Below are 19,081 nucleotides of genomic sequence, written 5' to 3'. Positions count from 1 at the left end.
TTCTGTTTATTTACTTATTTATGGCATTTTTTTAAAAATCTCACATTAAAAATGAATTAGATTGGAACCTGTGAACATTTAAATGTTTTCTTTTTCCCAGAGAGAGTAATGCATTGCCCCCCACCCTCCACCCCAGGCTCTCTCCCTGGGTATAGCCAGCTCTGCAATTTGGGAGGGGGGGGGGCACACCACTGGGCGTGAGTCAGTGGGATGCAGAACAAAACACTGCTGCAGTCCACGCTGAACAAGTTCATTTCGGAACAGAAGCACTATTAGACTTTGAAATTTTTGCATGCTCAGCTTTCCTGTTTAATGTAGTTTGCCGGTAGTTATGCCCTCTAATATTTCTTTCTGCTCTCTCTTAAGGTTATCAATAGAAATCAAACAAAATAAAACATGGAAAAGAAAATAAGATGATACCTTTTTTATTGGACATAACTTAATACATTTCTTGATTAGCTTTCGAAGGTTGCCCTTCTTCCTCAGATCGGAAATAAGCAAATGTGCTAGCTGACAGTGTATATAAGTGAAAACATTCAAGCATTACTATGACAGTAAAATAGATACCATTGGAGATTCTACATGGAATGTTGCTGCTATTGGAGATTCTACATGGAATGTTGCTACTATTGAGATTCTGTTGCTACTATTGGAGGTTCTACATGGAATGTTGCTACTATTGGAGGTTCTACATGGAATGTTGCTACTATTGGAGATTCTACATGGAATGTTGCTACTATTGGAGGTTCTACATGGAATGTTGCTACTATTGGAGATTCTACATGGAATGTTGCTACTATTGAGATTCTGTTGCTACTATTGGAGGTTCTACATGGAATGTTGCTACTATTGGAGATTCTACATGGAATGTTGCTGCTATTGGAGATTCTACATGGAATGTTGCTACTATTGGAGATTCTACATGGAATGTTGCTATTCCACTAGCAACATTCCATGTAGAAGGCTGCGCAGGCTTCTGTTTCTGTGAGTCTGACGTCCTGCACGTACGTGCAGGACGTCAGACTCACAGAAGCAGAAGCCTGCGCGGCCACATTGGTGATCTGCAAGGGCCGACTTCTACATGGAATGTTGCTAGTGGAATAGCAACATTCCATGTAGAATCTATAGAAATCAAACAAAATAAAACATGGAAAAGAAAATAAGATGATACCTTTTTTATTGGACATAACTTAATACATTTCTTATTAGCTTTCGAAGGTTGCCCTTCTTCCTTAGATCGGAAATAAGCAAATGTGCTAGCTGACAGTGTATATAAGTGAAAACATTCAAGCATTACTATGACAGTAAAATAGATACCATTGGAGATTCTACATGGAATGTTGCTGCTATTGGAGATTCTACATGGAATGTTGCTACTATTGAGATTCTGTTGCTACTATTGGAGGTTCTACATGGAATGTTGCTACTATTGGAGATTCTACATGGAATGTTGCTACTATTGGAGGTTCTACATGGAATGTTGCTACTATTGGAGATTCTACATGGAATGTTGCTACTATTGAGATTCTGTTGCTACTATTGGAGGTTCTACATGGAATGTTGCTACTATTGGAGATTCTACATGGAATGTTGCTGCTATTGGAGATTCTACATGGAATGTTGCTAGTATTGGAGATTCTACATGGAATGTTGCTATTCCACTAGCAACATTCCATGTAGAAGGCTGCGCAGGCTTCTGTTTCTGTGAGTCTGACGTCCTGCACGTACGTGCAGGACGTCAGACTCACAGAAGCAGAAGCCTGCGCGGCCACATTGGTGATCTGCAAGGGCCGACTTCTACATGGAATGTTGCTAGTGGAATAGCAACATTCCATGTAGAATCTATAGAAATCAAACAAAATAAAACATGGAAAAGAAAATAAGATGATACCTTTTTTATTGGACATAACTTAATACATTTCTTATTAGCTTTCGAAGGTTGCCCTTCTTCCTCAGATCGGAAATAAGCAAATGTGCTAGCTGACAGTGTATATAAGTGAAAACATTCAAGCATTACTATGACAGTAAAATAGATACCATTGGAGATTCTACATGGAATGTTGCTGCTATTGGAGATTCTACATGGAATGTTGCTACTATTGAGATTCTGTTGCTACTATTGGAGGTTCTACATGGAATGTTGCTACTATTGGAGGTTCTACATGGAATGTTGCTACTATTGGAGATTCTACATGGAATGTTGCTACTATTGGAGGTTCTACATGGAATGTTGCTACTATTGGAGATTCTACATGGAATGTTGCTACTATTGAGATTCTGTTGCTACTATTGGAGGTTCTACATGGAATGTTGCTACTATTGGAGATTCTACATGGAATGTTGCTGCTATTGGAGATTCTACATGGAATGTTGCTAGTATTGGAGATTCTACATGGAATGTTGCTATTCCACTAGCAACATTCCATGTAGAAGGCTGCGCAGGCTTCTGTTTCTGTGAGTCTGACGTCCTGCACGTACGTGCAGGACGTCAGACTCACAGAAGCAGAAGCCTGCGCGGCCACATTGGTGATCTGCAAGGGCCGACTTCTACATGGAATGTTGCTAGTGGAATAGCAACATTCCATGTAGAATCTATAGAAATCAAACAAAATAAAACATGGAAAAGAAAATAAGATGATACCTTTTTTATTGGACATAACTTAATACATTTCTTGATTAGCTTTCGAAGGTTGCCCTTCTTCGTCAGATCGGAAATAAGCAAATGTGCTAGCTGACAGTGTATATAAGTGAAAACATTCAAGCATTACTATGACAGTCTGACAGGGTGGGAGGATGGGGTGGGTCGGAGGTATGCATGGGGACATCAAAGCATATCATTGATATTCTAACAGGATGGGTGTGGATAGGTGAGGGGTGGGGTGATCAACAGAGACATACAGCTTTATGGTTTATAATGGGCTAGGAACCCCAGATCCTTGTTAAGTCCTTTCTGTTGGGTGTTAAAATATTCAATCATTCTGACTTCAAAGGTCTTACGTTCTTGTATGGTTTTAAAGTTACCTTTGCTCTCTCTTAGAATGACCAGCAGAAAGTAATCCAGGAATTCCGCAAACAGATGCTCAACCTCCTGATCTCCACCAGTGTAGCAGAGGAGGGGCTGGATATCCCAGAATGCAACATTGTTGTGCGCTATGGCCTGATGACAAATGAGATCTCTATGGTTCAGGTGCGTCGTGTGACTATTAAAATTTCACCTCTTTCAGTGGCATACTAAAGGCAGGGCACACTGTATGCATAGACGCTACATGGTGGCAAGCATTACCCCAAAAGAATGGTTTGCCATCCTAGTTCCAGTGGACTCCACCGCTGGCTTCCCATGATGTACAGCATCAGTGAAGCTGTGGGACCTTCCCCCTGCTGCATGAACTGCTAGCTTCAGTGCCACTCAGATAACATAAATAACATATAAAGAGTTACAATTGGTGTCAGTTTTTGCATAACGTTGACGTCCAGTGGAGGGAAACTCTCAATCGTGTCCTTCAACAGTAGAGACACACCATTGGCAGATCCCTCGTTTAATACGGGAGCCAGAGTAATTGACACGCTTAATTCTTTTCCAAGATAAAAATTCTCTGATTGTTGTACTCCTACATAATGCAGTAATCGGTTATGGAGATGATGCAGTATAGAAGATATAGCTGGCGATAGTATTGAGTAAGGAAGTACGCATGTTAACACCTCTCCCTAAATATTCTGTTTATATTGGAGTAAGAGATCTAGCACTTAGATAAGCCTCGTAGATGGCATTCATGGGGTAGCCTCTATTCAATAACCTCCATTTCAAATCCCAAGGTTGATATTTAAATTCAATTAACGTAGAACAAATTCTTCTCAGGCCCATATTCCGCTTTAACTGTTACATTTGTGGTGGAAAGTGTGAGCTGTCCAAAATCCACCAAAAACCTACTGTACCCACATATAGGTGACACCTGCAGACATAAGGGGTTTTTGTAGTGGTTGGGTACAGTAGGGTTTTGGTGGGCTCACCATAAAATGTAAGGGGCTAACAGTGAGATGTGTACCTGGCATCTTTTATATGAAGTCCATTTTGCCCCCCCCCCCCCCCCCCCCAGGGTGCCCCATTGCTACTATTAATCACAACTAAAGCATTACTAAACGTAGGCAGTTCTGTACACATTACATGCAGGTAATTTCTTTGTCCCGTGAGGGCTCACAATCTAAGTTTTTGTACTTGGGGAAATGGAGGGTTAAGGGGGTCTTTTACTAAGGCGCACTTGCGTTTTTATTGCGTGCTAAAAATAGGCACACGCTAAACGTTAGAGACGCCAATGTATTCCTATGGGCGTCTCTAATGTTTAGCGTGCGCCTATTTTTAGCAAGCGCGCCTTAGAAAAAGACCCCCTAAGTCTTAAGGAACTGTAGTAGGAATTGAACCCAGATCACTGCAATCATAGCCCACTACACTAACCGTTAGGCTACTCCTCCAGTCCGCTATGCTGTTGGGATGTCTATGGTACCAGTGTAATAAGAATGCTGGCCCCCTCCCCTCCCAGACGTCCCAATGGCTTATTTTTCTGCGTTTTCCTCTTGGCCTTTTTTTCCCCAAAAAATTATCACAAAAGAAAAATGCACTGAGCACAAAACATGTAAAAACAGCTAGGAAATGGATAAGTTTGAAACAACGATTTTCAGGTTCGAAAACGGCCGTGTTCACCACTTGATAGTGTAATAACTTTTTGGGAAATCTAGGTTGTTGTCCTTTTTGTAAATGTAATAGAGATATGGCAGCAGGGCTGGATTTCCATATTGACCTGTAGAATGTAGCCCAACTATTGAAGCCCTGGTCTTTTCATGCTTAGAGTAGGCTTTGTTTTTCTATCGCCTCACTACCATAAGAGCATCAGTGACGAGGTGAAGCTTCAGAGGACGGAGCTAGGTAGAACGTCAGTGCACCTGCAAAGAATAACCTGATTCTGACTGACTCATTTATCCAGGCCAGGGGCCGAGCCCGTGCTGAAGACAGTGTGTACTCTGTGTTGGCTAAATCGGGCAGCAAGGAGGTCAAGAGAGAGAACACCAATGAGTCTCTGGAGGAGCTGATGAAGAGAGCCATTGAGGAGGTGCAGAGAATGCCAGAGGCAGAGTATCGGCAAAAGGTATCACCACGACACAGCCATCTCCGCACGCATTGGGAGGCGTGGGGGGAGCTCAGTTATTCCAAAAGGTCAAAGAAACAGGATATATTTGGGAAGGATGTACCAAAGTACTGCATACAAACCAGGCATGTCTAGGAGGGAGACTCGGTTGTGTGTCTCAGTAGGGCAGCAGGAGATGTGTAAGTTGGTAGAGATAGTGGGTATGGGGTGTGAATAGTGATGATAGTGTATGTGAGGTCCATGTGTATCAGTATTATCTACATGAAGCAAGTTTAGCTGTTTAACTCTGGATGCAGATGCTATGTGTGTGTGTGTGTGTGTGTGTGTGACTTGTTTAGGGTGTGTGTGTGAATAAGGGGATGGGTATGTTGGGTTATATGAGTGTGTGCATAAGGCATGGGTATTGGGATGAATGTGCCTGAGGGAATGAGTATTTTGTGAATGTATGTACGCTTTCAGGGGCAGACTGAGGGTGGTCTGGACCTCCCTGCCTGGCCGCTGCTCCGCACCCACCTGAGGGGGCCTGGTGGTCTACAGTCCTCTGCAGAGGGGCATGTTTTTTCCTGCCCCCTGCACTGCCGCTATTCTTCCACCTGCCGACGCCACTGTGTTTTCAAAATGGCGGCCGAAAGTTCCCGCAGTAGTCTCGCAGGTCTCAACAGTCTTGCAAGACTTCCTCAAGGAGTCTCAGCTGCCATTTTTAAAATAAGGTGGTGCCGGGCAGCCCAGCGGGCCGGGCAGGAAAGAACATGATTTCCCCCCCCCCCCCCCCCCCCCCCCCCACTAGATCACCAGCGGTGCACCGTGCAGAGCCTCTGGGCCCTCAGGCACTGCTCGGTTGCCCGAATGGTCAGTCCACCCATGTATGCTTGTAAGCGGGGATGGTTATGTTGGACACCAGGGCTGTGCCAACACAGTAAGCACGGTAAGCGCCGCAGGGGGGCGCCTGCCTTCAAGGGCGCCATGCCGTCGAGCTGTATTTAAAAAAAAAAAAAACTTTACTCCTCCGCTCCATCCCCGATTCCCTGGTGCTTTAAATTTACCTTGCTCCGCCTCCGACGTCTGCACAGCGTCAGTGAAAGCACTCCCTGTCTGACGTCTCTCCACCAGCCTTCCCTTCGCTCGTTTGTTCCCTCTGTGTCCTGCCCTCAAGGAAATGATGTCAGAAGAAGGCGGGACACAGAGGGAACGAACGAGCAAAGGGAAGGCTGGTGGAGAGATGTCAGACAGGCAGCACTTTCACTGACGCTGCGCAGATGCCGGAGGCGGAGAGAGGTAAATTTAAAGCGCCGGGGAATCGGGGATGGAGCGGAGGAGGCTCAGGCCAAACCCAGCCATTTCCTCCATCGCGCCCCAGACGGCAGCTTGGGGGAGCAGCGCTCTGCTCTTTGGCACCACCCAGCTCTTCACGTGCCTTGGAGCCAGGGAGGTCCGGGGGGGGGGGGGGGGCGCCAACTGATGGTCTGCAGGGGGCATCAGAGACCCTAGGCACGGCCATGTGTGTTTTTGAATAGCATGGCAGAGGCAACACATATAAAAAGACATGTGCACAGATAACCTGATACATATACACTCAAACAGCACAGATATACAGGGTGAGGCAAAAAAAACCCCAAAACCCTAGAGTGTTTTGATGTTTTTCAGCAACCGCTGGGGAATTTCAATGTGACGTTTTACAGTTTTATTTGTTGTTACTCTCTACATTTATGTGCTGAGTGAAATGAGATTATCTTTAAACACGGCAAAGTTACAGACTTTTTAGCGTGACTACCCAGCGTTTTTCGTGCGTTCAAAAATGTTTACACTGTAAAACTACCATTATTTGGAAAAAAAAGAACAGGAGCAATGTTGGCGGCCTATCAAAAGCTCCACCCACAGCCGCAAACAATCGTAAAAATCAGGGAAGCGCTGCAGATGAGCTGGGACAGCCTGCCACAGAGGACGATCGATCGACAAGGCTGTTAAGAACGTCCCAAAGTGACTAAAGGCCTGTGTTAAAAGGTGGGGGTGAACCCTTTGAGCATTCACAGTGGCTGCAAAATTCTGACACATTGTTAATTGTATCGTTTGAATGACGTTATTTTACTGTGTTTTAAATGGAATATTTTTAACGTGCAAAAATCACCAGGTAGTAATGCTAAAATGTCAATAACATCAACATAGCTTAAGATAATTGTTATTTAATAGCAATACATAAGAATGATTTATTATTTTATTTATTTATTATATTTGTATCCCGCACTTTCCCACTAAAAGCAGGCTCAATGCGGCTTACATAGCTCAAAGCCCACCTCTTCAATGTCGCCTTCGGCACCTAACCACTGCACCTCTATTCAGGAAATCTTGACTGCCCCAACTTGAAATTTCGTCCTTTAGATTGTAAGCTCCTTCGAGCAGGGACTGTCCTTCTTTGTTAAACTGTACAGCGCTGCGTAACCCTAGTAGCGCTCTAGAAATGTTAAATAGTAGTAGTAGTAGGTAACACAGAATTTTGTTATGTAAATTAGGAAATTAAGTTTAACATAATAGAAGGATGGATGGGTAGGTAGAGACAGGTGATAGAGAGAGGAGGGTAAGGTGGGAGATAGATTCTGGGTCAATGTCGTTTTCTCTTCAGTATTTGTAAGGTAGATGGGTTCATGAGATTAATCTGGGTCTTTTGGGTAGGCTTGATTGAATAGATACGTACGTAAAATTTCTCGCTGAAAGTCAAAGCGGTTGCTGAGAAAACGACAAAATACTCTAGGGAGGTTACCTTTTTGTGCCTCACCCTATACATGAACACACACAGAGGCTGGAAAGAAATCCATGAACCATGTCCTACGTGCTTTTCTGAATTATTTGACTGGGCAATATTGGCAGGATATACAGTGATATGCCGGCTTCTGCGAGTCTTTTAAATGGCTTGAATCTGAGAAGAGACGGGAAATCGCACAACCTGTAAACATAACAACGGCTTGTTTGTTTCTTATGTAGATCTTCGAACTACAGAAGGAGTCTATCATATCTCGGAAAGTGAAAGAGGCACAACAGGAATGCAAGAAGCAGAAGTATCGAGCAGAAGAAGTGTTGCTGTATTGCAGAAACTGCAATGTGGCTGTGTGTTACGGCAGCGACTTGAGGACGATTGAGAAAACACATCACGTCAACATCAATCCAGATTTCAAGTGAGTGCTGTGAGGAAAGAGGCAACGTATGTGAGATGAGAGCCTCGGCCTTTCTATACACAAAAAGGAACACAGGAAGGCTTCACAAACCCAGGAACAAAACAATTAAAATACGTATAAAAATAGCATAAAACAAATAAATGATAGATGCACAATAAAATAAATATACTGAAAGTCCGATAATGTGCATTAAAATTTGTCAAAGCTGAAGACTCAGCTCAAGACTCGACACAGCTCCATTTTTGGCGTGTAACGTGCCTGCTTCAGGAGTCTATTATGAAGAGGAAAAACAAAATGTAAGATAGTAATAAAACATGTATATAGTAACATAGTAAATGACGGCAGAAAAAGACCTGCACGGTCCATCCAGTCTGCCCAACAAGATAAACTCATATGTGCTGCTTTTGTGTATACCCTACTTTGATTTGTACCTGTGGTCTTCAGGGCACAGACCGTATAAGTCTGCCCAGCACTATCCTCGCCTCCCACCACCGGCTGGCTCTGCCACCCAATCTCGGCTAAGCTCCTTAGGATCCATTCCTTCTGAATAGGATTCCTTTATGTTTATCCCACGCGTGTTTGAATTCTGTTACCGTTTTCATTTCCACCACCTCCCGCGGGAGGGCATTCCAAGCATCCACTACTCTCTCCATCTCATTTCATGTCCTCTCGTTCTACTGCCTTCGCACCTCCGGAAAAGGTTCGTTTGCGGATTAATACCTTTCAAATATTTGAACGTCTGTATCATATCACCCCTGTTTCTCCTTTCCTCCAGAGTATACATGTTCAGGTCATCAAGTCTCTCCTCATACGTGTTGTAACGCAAATCCCTTACCATTCTCGTAGCTTTTCTTTGCACCGCTTCAATTCATCCTTCGCAAGGTACGGCCTCCAAAACTGAACACAATACTCTAGGTGGGGCCTCACCAACGACTTATACGGGGGCATCAACACCTCCTTTCTTCTGCTGGTCACACCTCTCTCTATACAGCCTAACAACCTTCTAGCTACGGCCACCGCCTTGTCACACTGTTTCGTCGCCTTCAGATCCTCAGATACTATCACCCCAAGATCCCTCTCCCCGTCCGTACCTATCAGATTCTCCCCGCCTAACACATACATCTTCCGAGGGTTTCTATTCCCTAAGTGCATCACTTTGCATTTCTTCACATTGAATTTTAATTGCCATACCTTAGACCATTCTTCTAGCTTCCTCAGATCCTTTTTCATGTTTTCCATGAGCATGCAATAAAAAGAGAATTCACAGGTATTTGTGTGCGTAAACAATGTATAAACATAAATATAAATTAATAATAATATATAAAATGTATAAAACCATAAAAGATATATATACACAATATGCATACATTGTACACAAAACCACATGTGGCCTATACATGCAGGACATATGGTGCTCACATACTTTCAATGGCATGCAGTGTCTGTGCTGCCCATAAGCATTTCTGTATGCTTTTGCTGGCTAGAACTGTCTTCTGAGTCTATAAACATTTATGTGCCCATCACAATTGTACATGTTTAGAATACTAGCATATATGCACATGCTATTTACAGAAACCTAGCACACGTGTGACCGAAGAGCCAATTCTTTACATCAGTCCTAAACATCTTATAACAACTCTCCAGTAGAGGGTCCAGTGGTAATGAATTCATGCGCAGGAGTAAGAAAACTGAAAGTGTATTACATGATAGAGACTTAGACAATGATGACAGTTAAAGACCATCCAATCTACCCTCCATGCCATCGATACACAAAAAAGTGGGAACAGAGGAAGGCTCGACAAACCCAGGAACAAAACAATTAAAATATGTATAAAAATAGCATAAAACAAATATATGTTTCATTTATTTATTTACAGCATTTATATCCCACAATTTCCCACCCATGGGCAGGCCCAATGTGGCTTACAACAATCTACATAAAAACACAGCATGTCAGGGGTCAAACAATTAATGTCCTAGAAGTATAAAGGGGAAATGGCAAAGCGAGGTAAAGTGAAAAAGAGAGAGCAGCGGTGAGTAATGTGACACCGGGGTAAGACAGATCAGAAGGAATAAACGGGTTAAGACCAAGGGCTAGATGCATCAACCAAACGTTAAAAAATCTAAATCGTAAAAGTGCTTAACGAATTTGAAACAACGAAGAATGCACAAAAAAAAACAGCTCAGAAATGTTCGGTGCGGTATTGAAAAGTACAATGTATCAAGCGTACGTTATCCCCGTCGTTAATTTGCTCCTTAAGCATGCGCAGAGCAGCCACAAACGTATTAAACCTACGTAGGTTGCTTACATCAGACTGGGGCGTGCGAGGGGGGGCTCCCGACCTGCAAGCCTTTAGCTGTCTGATCTAGCAGAAGAGTGCAGTTGAAGATAACTCTAAAAAGAACAACTCTCGACCTTCGTAAATCCCCTTTTGTAACAAAAGACCTCTTTGCAGTTTGTTTACAGTACTGGGAAAATTGGCTTCAAAGCTGTGGGAGAAGGGGAGAGACAGGATTTTTAAGCTGCAGGGAGAAGCAGTATGTTTTGTTTTGTAATGATGCAGGGGAAAGCGGAGAGCCAGTGTTTGTGTTTATATCTCACTTTACTTTTTAAACATGCTGGCTTGGATTTTTATGGTGCAGGGGGCAGCGGACAGGTCTTAAAGACAGGTCTGAGCACACGTAAAATTTCTGACGGTAAATGATTCGTTGCAGTCATCGGTATGGTTAGTGCATTCCGAATTGTCCACATTTCAATGGTAGTTTCTCCTTTGCATTCCGTTTTCGTTAGCTGCTTGCTTCGTAGGAAAAAACCTTTAATGCATGCAATGGTTAGGAATTTCCTTCGTTAAAGGGTTGTTAGAGGGTTGTTAAGGTTTAGTGCATCTAGCCCCAAGTTTGGATAGGGCAGTGGCCAGAGGGACCAGCATGATGTTGAAGAGACTCGGTGAAAGTGGGGAGTCCTGTGGCACACGGCTGGCTGCCTTCCAGATAGGAGATAAGCTTGAGCTGGAGTGCACTTGATAGGTTCTTGATGTGAAGAAACCTTTCAACCATGCTAATACATTTCCACTGGCGCCAAAGTAATCGAGTAACTGTAGTAAGATGTGATGGTTCACCATGTCAAAAGCGCTGGACGTGTCACGATAGATGCACAATAAAATAAGTATACTGAAAGTCCGATAATGTACATAAAATCAATATCCTTTGGATTTGTTGCACACTTTCTTGAATGCAGATGCAGTCCTCTTCAAGGTAGCACATATGAGTTTATCTTGTTGGGCAGACTGGATGGACCGTGCAGGTCTTTTTCTGCCGTCATCTACTATGTTACTATGTTCTCCACTGCGAGACTGTTCTTTTCATTCACCACTCTTTCCTTATGTTACTTCTGAGTCTGTCCCTTTTCACAGTGGCGTTCCTAGGGGGGGGGGCGGTGGGGGCGGTCCGCCCCGGGTGCACGTCTGTCCTCCGTTGTTCCATGCTTCTTCTCTGCCCCGGAACAGGTAGAAGAAGCATGAAAGAACGGAGGACAGGCGCGCGCGGCACCCCCCCCCAGCGGCGTGCACCCGGCGGGGGGGTTCCTTCGCGGGGGTGTCCTTTTGCCGGGGGGGGGGGGGGTCCGCGCTGCATCGGGGGGGGGGCGCTGCACCCGGGGGGCGGGGCGCATCGGCGATCCGCCCCGGGTGCCAGCCCCCCCAAGGAACGCCACTGCCTTTTCACCTCCATCCCAAACCTCCCTCATTCCATAGCTTCCTTTCAATTGAAACTTTATTCCTGTGTATTTATGCCAGAGGTATTTAAATGTCTTTAGCAGAATTAGAAAAGGTTCAAAGAAGAGCGACCAAAATGATAAAGGGGATGGAACTCCTCTGGTATGAGGAAAGGCTAAAGAGGTTAGGGCTCTTCAGCTTGGAAAAGAGACGGCTGAGGGGAGATATGATTGAGGTCTACAAAATCCTGAGTGGTGTAGAAGTAAATCGATTTTTTACTTGTTCCAAAAGTACAAAGACTTGGGGATACTCGAGGAGATTAGATGGAAATGCTTTTGAAACAAATGGGAGGAAATATTTTTTCACTCAACAAATAGTTAAGCTCTGAAGCTCTTTGCTGAAGGAGGTGATAACAGGGGTTAGCGTATCTGGGTTTAAAAAAGGTTTGGACAAATTCCTGGAGGAAAAGTCCATCGTCTTCTATTGAGACAGACATGGGAAGCAAATGCTTGCCCTGGGATTTGTAGTATGGAGTGTTGCCAAGATTTGGGTTTCTGCCAGGTACTTGTGACCTGGCTTGGCCACTGTTTGGAAAACAGGATACTGGGCTAGATGGACCGTTGGTCTGACCCAGTACGGCTACTCTTATGTTCTTAATATTCTTGCTCTTGTCACAGCACCTCCTCATAAGCCGTGACATTCTTAGTTAATTACTTATTCGAATGTACCTCACAATATCAGCGGTGAGACCAGGGATTCAATGACAGACCATTTCCTGTGACTGACATTGAATATCCGGTGTATTTTTGACCAGTTTAAACGTAAGCGGCCAAGCATGTATTTTATTTTATTATGGATTTAGCTCATGCTTTTTCAGTACTATTTGAAGGCGAGTTACATTCAGGTACAATAGGTTCTCTGTCCTCAAAGGGCTTATGACAAGAAGAGCCAAGTGGTTAAAGCAGTGGGCTAAGAGCTAAGAAAGCCAGGGTTCAAATCCCGCTGCTGTTCCTCGTGACCCTGGGCAAGTCACATTACCCTCCGCTGCCTCAGGTACAAATATAGGGTCCTTTTATTAAGCTGTGGTAAGCACCAAAGCGTGCTTATCGAAGCAAAAAAGGCCACGCCGCAGAGCATGCTCAGACGTCCCATGGTAATTTTGTGATCGGTGCACACTTCCCACGCGCTAAAATGTAAATTTTATTTTTAGGACTGGAGGGAGCTTGGGAGCAGGAAGTAGGCATATTACCCGGGATTCTTAATTTTCGCGTGGAAATCGAAGCATATTCCATATCCCCGTGGGGGGGGGGGGGGGGGCTGGAGCAGCTGGGGCTCTTCAGCTTGGAGAGGGGGCGGCTGGGGGGAGATATGATGGAGGTCTATGGGGTAGTGAGTGGAGTTGAGCGGGTGGATGTGGAGCGTCTGTTTGCTCTTTCCGGGAATGCTGGGACTGGGGGGCATGTGATGAGGCTGCAGTGTGGTGGGTTTGGAACGAGTCGGAGAAAATTTTTCTTCACTCAGCATGTGGTTGGACTCTGGAGTTCATTGCCAGGGGGTGTGGTGGGGGCGGTTGGCTTGGCGGAGTTTGAAGGGGGTTTGGACGGCTTCCTAGGGGAAAGGTCCGTGGACCGTTGTTGAATGGACTTGGGGAGAGTCCATTATTTCTGGGATGGGCAGTATAGGGTGTTTTGTGCTTTTTTGGGGATCTTGCCAAGTATATTGTGACCTGGATTGGCCACTGTTGGAAACGGGGTGCTGGGCTTGATGGACCTTTGGTCTTTCCCAGTGTGGCAATACTTATGTACTTATGTTACAGGGAGAGGTTTTTTTGCATTTTTAAGATTGGGTCTGGGCACCATAGGTGATTCCTGCGTCCCTGTCTTTTTTATCAGCTGATATTGGAGACCTTAAGTTTGTTACCCTTAGGGCTTAATTCACCTTTTAAGAGGCAGTGCTTGTTTAAAGAACTATTGAGATTGTCCGTTTGTTTTGTGCAGGAAACGCGCTTATTGAAAAGGTCTGAGAAACTGGTACATAACACTTCCCATATATGTTTTTGCCTCTTTACTTTTGCAAAAAAAGAGAGGGGTGGGAATTTTGATCTCCCACATGCTTTCACCCAGTGGCGTAGCCAGACTGCCAATTTTGGGTGGGCCTGAACCCAAAGTGGGTGGGCACAAAATTTTCTCTCTACCCCCCCCTCCCCCAGCAAAATTTAGTCACGCTAATCAGATGCATTTTTCACACAGGGTAAAGTGCTGCTTTTCAGTGCATCAGATTTCAGACAAATTATTTAATAGCCTAATCCTTTTCAGTGAGCTTTCAGAGGCCAAACCCTCCTGCCTCAGGTCAGTATAATGCGCCCTGTAACATAAGTACATAAGTATTGCCACACTGGGAAAGACCAAAGGTTCATCAAGCCCAGCACCCTGTTTCCAACAGTGGCCAATCCAGGTCACAACTACCTGGCAACATCCCAAAAAAGCACAAAACACCCTATACTGCCCATCCCAGAAATACTGGACTCTCCCCAAGTCCATTCAACAACGGTCTAACGTTTGGCAATTAAAATTTAATGCGAAGAAATGCAAAGTGATGCACTTAGGGAGTAGAAATCCAAGGGAGACGTATGTGTTAGGCGGGGAGAGTCTGATAGGCACGGACGGGGAGAGGGATCTTGGGGTGATAGTATCTGAGGACCTGAAGGCGACGAAAAAGTGTGACAAGGCGGTGGCCGTAGCTAGAAGATTGCTAGGCTGTATAGAGAGAGGAGTGACCAGCAGAAGAAAGGAGGTTTTAATGCCCCTGTATAAGACGTTGGTGAGGCCCCACCTGGAATATTGTGTTCAGTTTTGGAGGCCGTACCTTGCGAAGGATGTTAAAAAAATGGAAGCGGTGCAAAGAAAAGCTACGAGGATGGTATGGGATTTGCGTTCCAAGACATATGAAGAGAGACTTGCGGACCTGAACATGTATACCCTGGAGGAAAGGAGGAACAGAGGTGATATGATACAGACGTTCAAATATTTGAAAGGTATTAATCCGCAAACGAATCTTTTCCGGAGATGGGAAGGCGGTAGAACGAGAGGACATGAAATGAGATTGAAGGGGGGCAGACTCAGGAAAGATGTCAGGAAGTATTTTTTCACAGAGAGGGTGGTGGACGCTTGGAATGCCCTCCCGCGGGAGGTGGTGGAAATGAAAACGGTAACGGAATTCAAACATGCGTGGGATATGCATAAAGGAATCCTGTGCAGAAGGAATGGATCCTCAGAAGCTTAGCTGAAATTGGGTGGCGGAGCAGGTGGGGGGAAGAGGGGTTGGTGTTTGGGAGGCTAGGATAGGGGAGGGCAGACTTATACGGTCTGTGCCAGAGCCGGTGATGGGAGGCGGGACTGGTGGTTGGGAGGCGGGAAATACTGCTGGGCAGACTTATACGGTCTGTGCCCTGAAAAGGACAGGTACAAATTCAAGGTAAGGTATACACATATGAGTTTATCTTGGGCAGACTAGATGGACCATGCAGGTCTTTTTCTGCCGTCATCTACTATGTTACTATAACCTAAGGAAGGAAGTATTGGTCTCTGAAACTTCATTAACACAGGTACCATATTACTTTATCCTAAATTAAAAATAAAATTATTTTCTTTACCTTTCTTGTATGGCCATTTACTTTTTCTCATTGTGTTGCTCCCAGTCTCTAGATTCTGCTTTCCTTCGTTTTCGCTTAACTCTTCTGCCAGGGTTTCCTGGCCATTTCTCATTTTTCTCTCCTTTTTCTTTGCTTTCTTCAATATTTTTCTGCCTCTCTCTGTGTCCAGATTTAATTCATTCTTACTATCCATTCTTTAATTTCCTTCATCTACTTATGGCTTTTCATCTTTTTCTCACCCTTGTTCTCCCCATGCCCCTTCCTCTTATTCTCCAATCTTTCACCTTTCCATGCAGCAGCTCTCCTCTTTCTCTCCCCATCCTTCTACCCATCTACCCTCTCTCCTGATCCTTCCATCTAATGTCTCTCTCCCTCCTTCTAACCAGTGTCTCTCTACCCTTTTCTGTTCAGTGTCCCTTCTCTCTCCACATCCTTCCAGTCTCTCCCCTTTTTCTCTGCATCCTTTCATCCTTCTCCCCTCTTTCTCTCCCCATCCTTCCATTTTCCCTCTTTCTCTGCCATCCTCCAATCTGTTTTCCCTCTTTCTCTCCCCAATCTTCCGTTTTCCCTCTTTCTCTGCCATCCTTCTATTTTCCCTCTTTCTCTGCCATCCTCCCATCTGTTTTCCCTCTTTCTCTCCCCAATCTTCCGTTTTCCCTCTTTCTCTGCCATCCTCCCATCTGTTTCCCTCTTTCTCTCCCCAATCTTCCGTTTTCCCTCTCTCTGCCATCCTTCCATCTGTTTTCCCACTTTCTCTCCCTATCCTTCCGTTTTCCCTCTTTCTCTGCCATCCTCCCATCTGTTTTCCCTCTTTCTCTCCCCATCCTTCTGTTTTCCCTCTTTCTCTGCCATCCTCCCATCTGTTTTCCCTCTTTCTCTCCCCATCCTTCAGTTTTCCCTCTTTGCCATCCTGCCATCTGTTTTCCCTCTTTCTCTCCCCATCCTTCTGTTTTCCCTCTTTCTCTGCCATCCTCCCATCTTTTTCCCTCTTTCCTCTCCCCATCCTTCCGGTTTTCCCCTCTTTCTCTGCCATCCTCCCATCTGTTTTCCCTCTTTCTCTCCCCATCCTTCCGTTTCCTTTTCCCCTCTTTCTCTGCCATCCTCCCATCTGTTTTCCCTCTTTCCTCGACCCCCATCCTTCCGTTTTCCCTCTTTCTCTGCCATCCTCCCATCTGTTTTCCCTCTTTCTCTCCCCATCCTTCCGTTTTCCCTCTTTCTCCTGCCATCCTCCCATCTGTTTTCCCTCTTTCTCTCCCCATCCTTCCGTTTCCCTCTTTCTCTGCCATCCTCCCATCTGTTTTCCCTCTTTCTCTCCCCATCCTTCCGTCTGTTTTCCCTCTTTCTCTCCCCATCCTTCCGTCTGTTTTCCCTCTTTCTCTCCCCATCCTTCCGTTTTCCCTCTTTCTCTCCCCATCCTTCCGTTTTCCCTCTTTCTCTGCCATCCTCCCATCTGTTTTCCCTCTTTCTCTCCCCTCCTTCCGTTTTCCCTCTTTCTCTGCCATCCTCCCATCTGTTTTCCCTCTTTCTCTCCCCATCCTTCCGTTTTCCCTCTTTCTCTGCCATCCTCCCATCTGTTTTCCCTCTTTCTTTCCCCATCCTTCCTTTTCCCCTCTTTCTCTGCCATCCTCCCATCTGTTTCCCCTCTTTCTCTCCCCATCCTTCCGTTTTCCCTCTTTCTCTGCCATCTTCCCACCTGTTTTCCCTCTTTCTCTCCCCATCCTTCCGTTTTCCCTCTTTCTCTCCCCATCCTTCCGTTTTCCCTCTTTCTCTGCCATCCTCCCATCTGTTTCCCTCTTTCTCTCCCCATCCTTCCGTTTTCCCTCTTTCTCTGCCATCCTCCCATCTGTTTTCCCTCTTTCTCTCCCCATCCTTCCGTTTTCCCTCTTTCTCTGCCATCCTCCCATCTGTTTTCCCTCTTTCTCTCCCCATCCTTCCATTTTCCCTCTTTCTCTCCCCATCCTTCCGTTTTCCCTCTTTCTCTCCCCATCCTTCCGTTTTCCCTCTTTCTCTGCCATCCTCCCATCTGTTTTCCCTCTTTCTTTCCCCATCCTTCCTTTTTCCCTCTTTCTCTGCCATCCTCCCATCTGTTTCCCCTCTTTCTCTCCCCATCCTTCCGTTTCCCTCTTTCTCTGCCATCCTCCCACCTGTTTTCCCTCTTTCTCTCCCATCCTCCCATCTGTTTTCCCTCTTTCTCTCCCCATCCTTCCGTTTTCCCTCTTTGCCATCCTGCCATCTGTTTTCCCTCTTTCTCTCCCCATCCTTCCGTTTTCCCTCTTTCTCTGCCATCCTCCCATCTGTTTTCCCTCTTTCTCTCCCCATCCTTCCGTTTTCCCTCTTTCTCTGCCATCCTCCCATCTGTTTTCCCTCTTTCTCTCCCCATCCTTCCGTTTTCCCTCTTTCTCTCCCCATCCTTCCGTTTTCCCTCTTTCTCTCCCCATCCTTCCGTTTTCCCTCTTTCTCTGCCATCCTCCCATCTGTTTTCCCTCTTTCTCTCCCCATCCTTCCGTTTTCCCTCTTTCTCTGCCATCCTCCCATCTGTTTTCCCTCTTTCTCTCCCCATCCTTCCGTTTTCCCTCTTTCTCTGCCATCCTCCCATCTGTTTTCCCTCTCCCGATTCAGGCCCACCAGCCCCAGCTCCCATTGCCGGCCACTGCTGCTTTTCCTGATGAGCAGCAGGGGTGGCGCTACAAAAAGAAGAAGCGCTCAGCTGACTGAGCTGCCGCCGCCAACGTTAACAACGAGAAAAAATGTAAAAAAAAAATAAAAAGCGCGGCACCGTAGGCAGCCTCGAAGCATTGGCTGCTGGCTCAGCAGGCTCCTCCCGTCTCTTACATCACTGCCCCTGGAGCAAAGCAGGGGCAGTGACGTAAGAGACGGGAGGAGCCTGCAGAGCCAGCAGCCAATGCTTCGAGGCTGCCTACGGTGCCGCGCTTTTTATTTTTTTTTTACATTTTTTCTCGTTGTTAACGTTGGCGGCGGCAGCTCAGTCAGCTGAGCGCTTCTTCTTTTTGTAGCGCCACCCCTGCTGCTCACGCGACGCTAACGCGACGAGAAAAATGTTTTAAAAAAAACGCGGCACCACAGGCAGCCTCGAAGCATTGGCTGCTGGCTCAGCAGGCTCCTCCCGTCTCTTACATCACTGCCCCTGGAGCAAAGCAGGGGCAGTGACGTAAGAGACGGGAGGAGCCTGCAGAGCCAGCAGCCAATGCTTCGAGGCTGCCTGTGGTGCCGCGTTTTTTTTTAAACATTTTTCTCGTCGCGTTAGCGTTGGCGCTCAGCTCAGTCAGCTGAGCGCTTTTTCTTTTTGTAGCGCCAGCCCTGCTGCTCATCAGGAAAAGCAGCAGTGGCTGGCAATGGGAGCTGGGGCTGGCGCGGGCCTTGAGGAAGAGTGGGTGGGCGGGCCAGAGCTGA

The 19,081-nt window shown here is 45.8% G+C and overlaps 1 protein-coding gene across 2 annotated transcripts in view; it reads left to right on the top strand.

The window, feature by feature from the left end:
* DHX58 (DExH-box helicase 58) overlaps positions 1 to 19,081 on the top strand; it is a 103,184-nt gene that overhangs the window by 64,196 nt on the left and 19,907 nt on the right. For both annotated transcript variants that reach the window (XM_030220951.1, XM_030220950.1), the window contains 3 exons: positions 3,038 to 3,187; positions 4,977 to 5,138; positions 8,115 to 8,305. In XM_030220951.1, the coding sequence (XP_030076811.1) occupies positions 3,038 to 3,187; positions 4,977 to 5,138; positions 8,115 to 8,305 (503 nt within the window). The remainder of the gene's footprint in view (positions 1 to 3,037; positions 3,188 to 4,976; positions 5,139 to 8,114; positions 8,306 to 19,081) is intronic.

This window comes from Microcaecilia unicolor, chromosome 12, assembly GCF_901765095.1.
Source record: "Microcaecilia unicolor chromosome 12, aMicUni1.1, whole genome shotgun sequence".
Taxonomy (NCBI): domain Eukaryota; kingdom Metazoa; phylum Chordata; class Amphibia; order Gymnophiona; family Siphonopidae; genus Microcaecilia; species Microcaecilia unicolor.
This window is presented reverse-complemented; position numbering and strand designations above follow the sequence as displayed.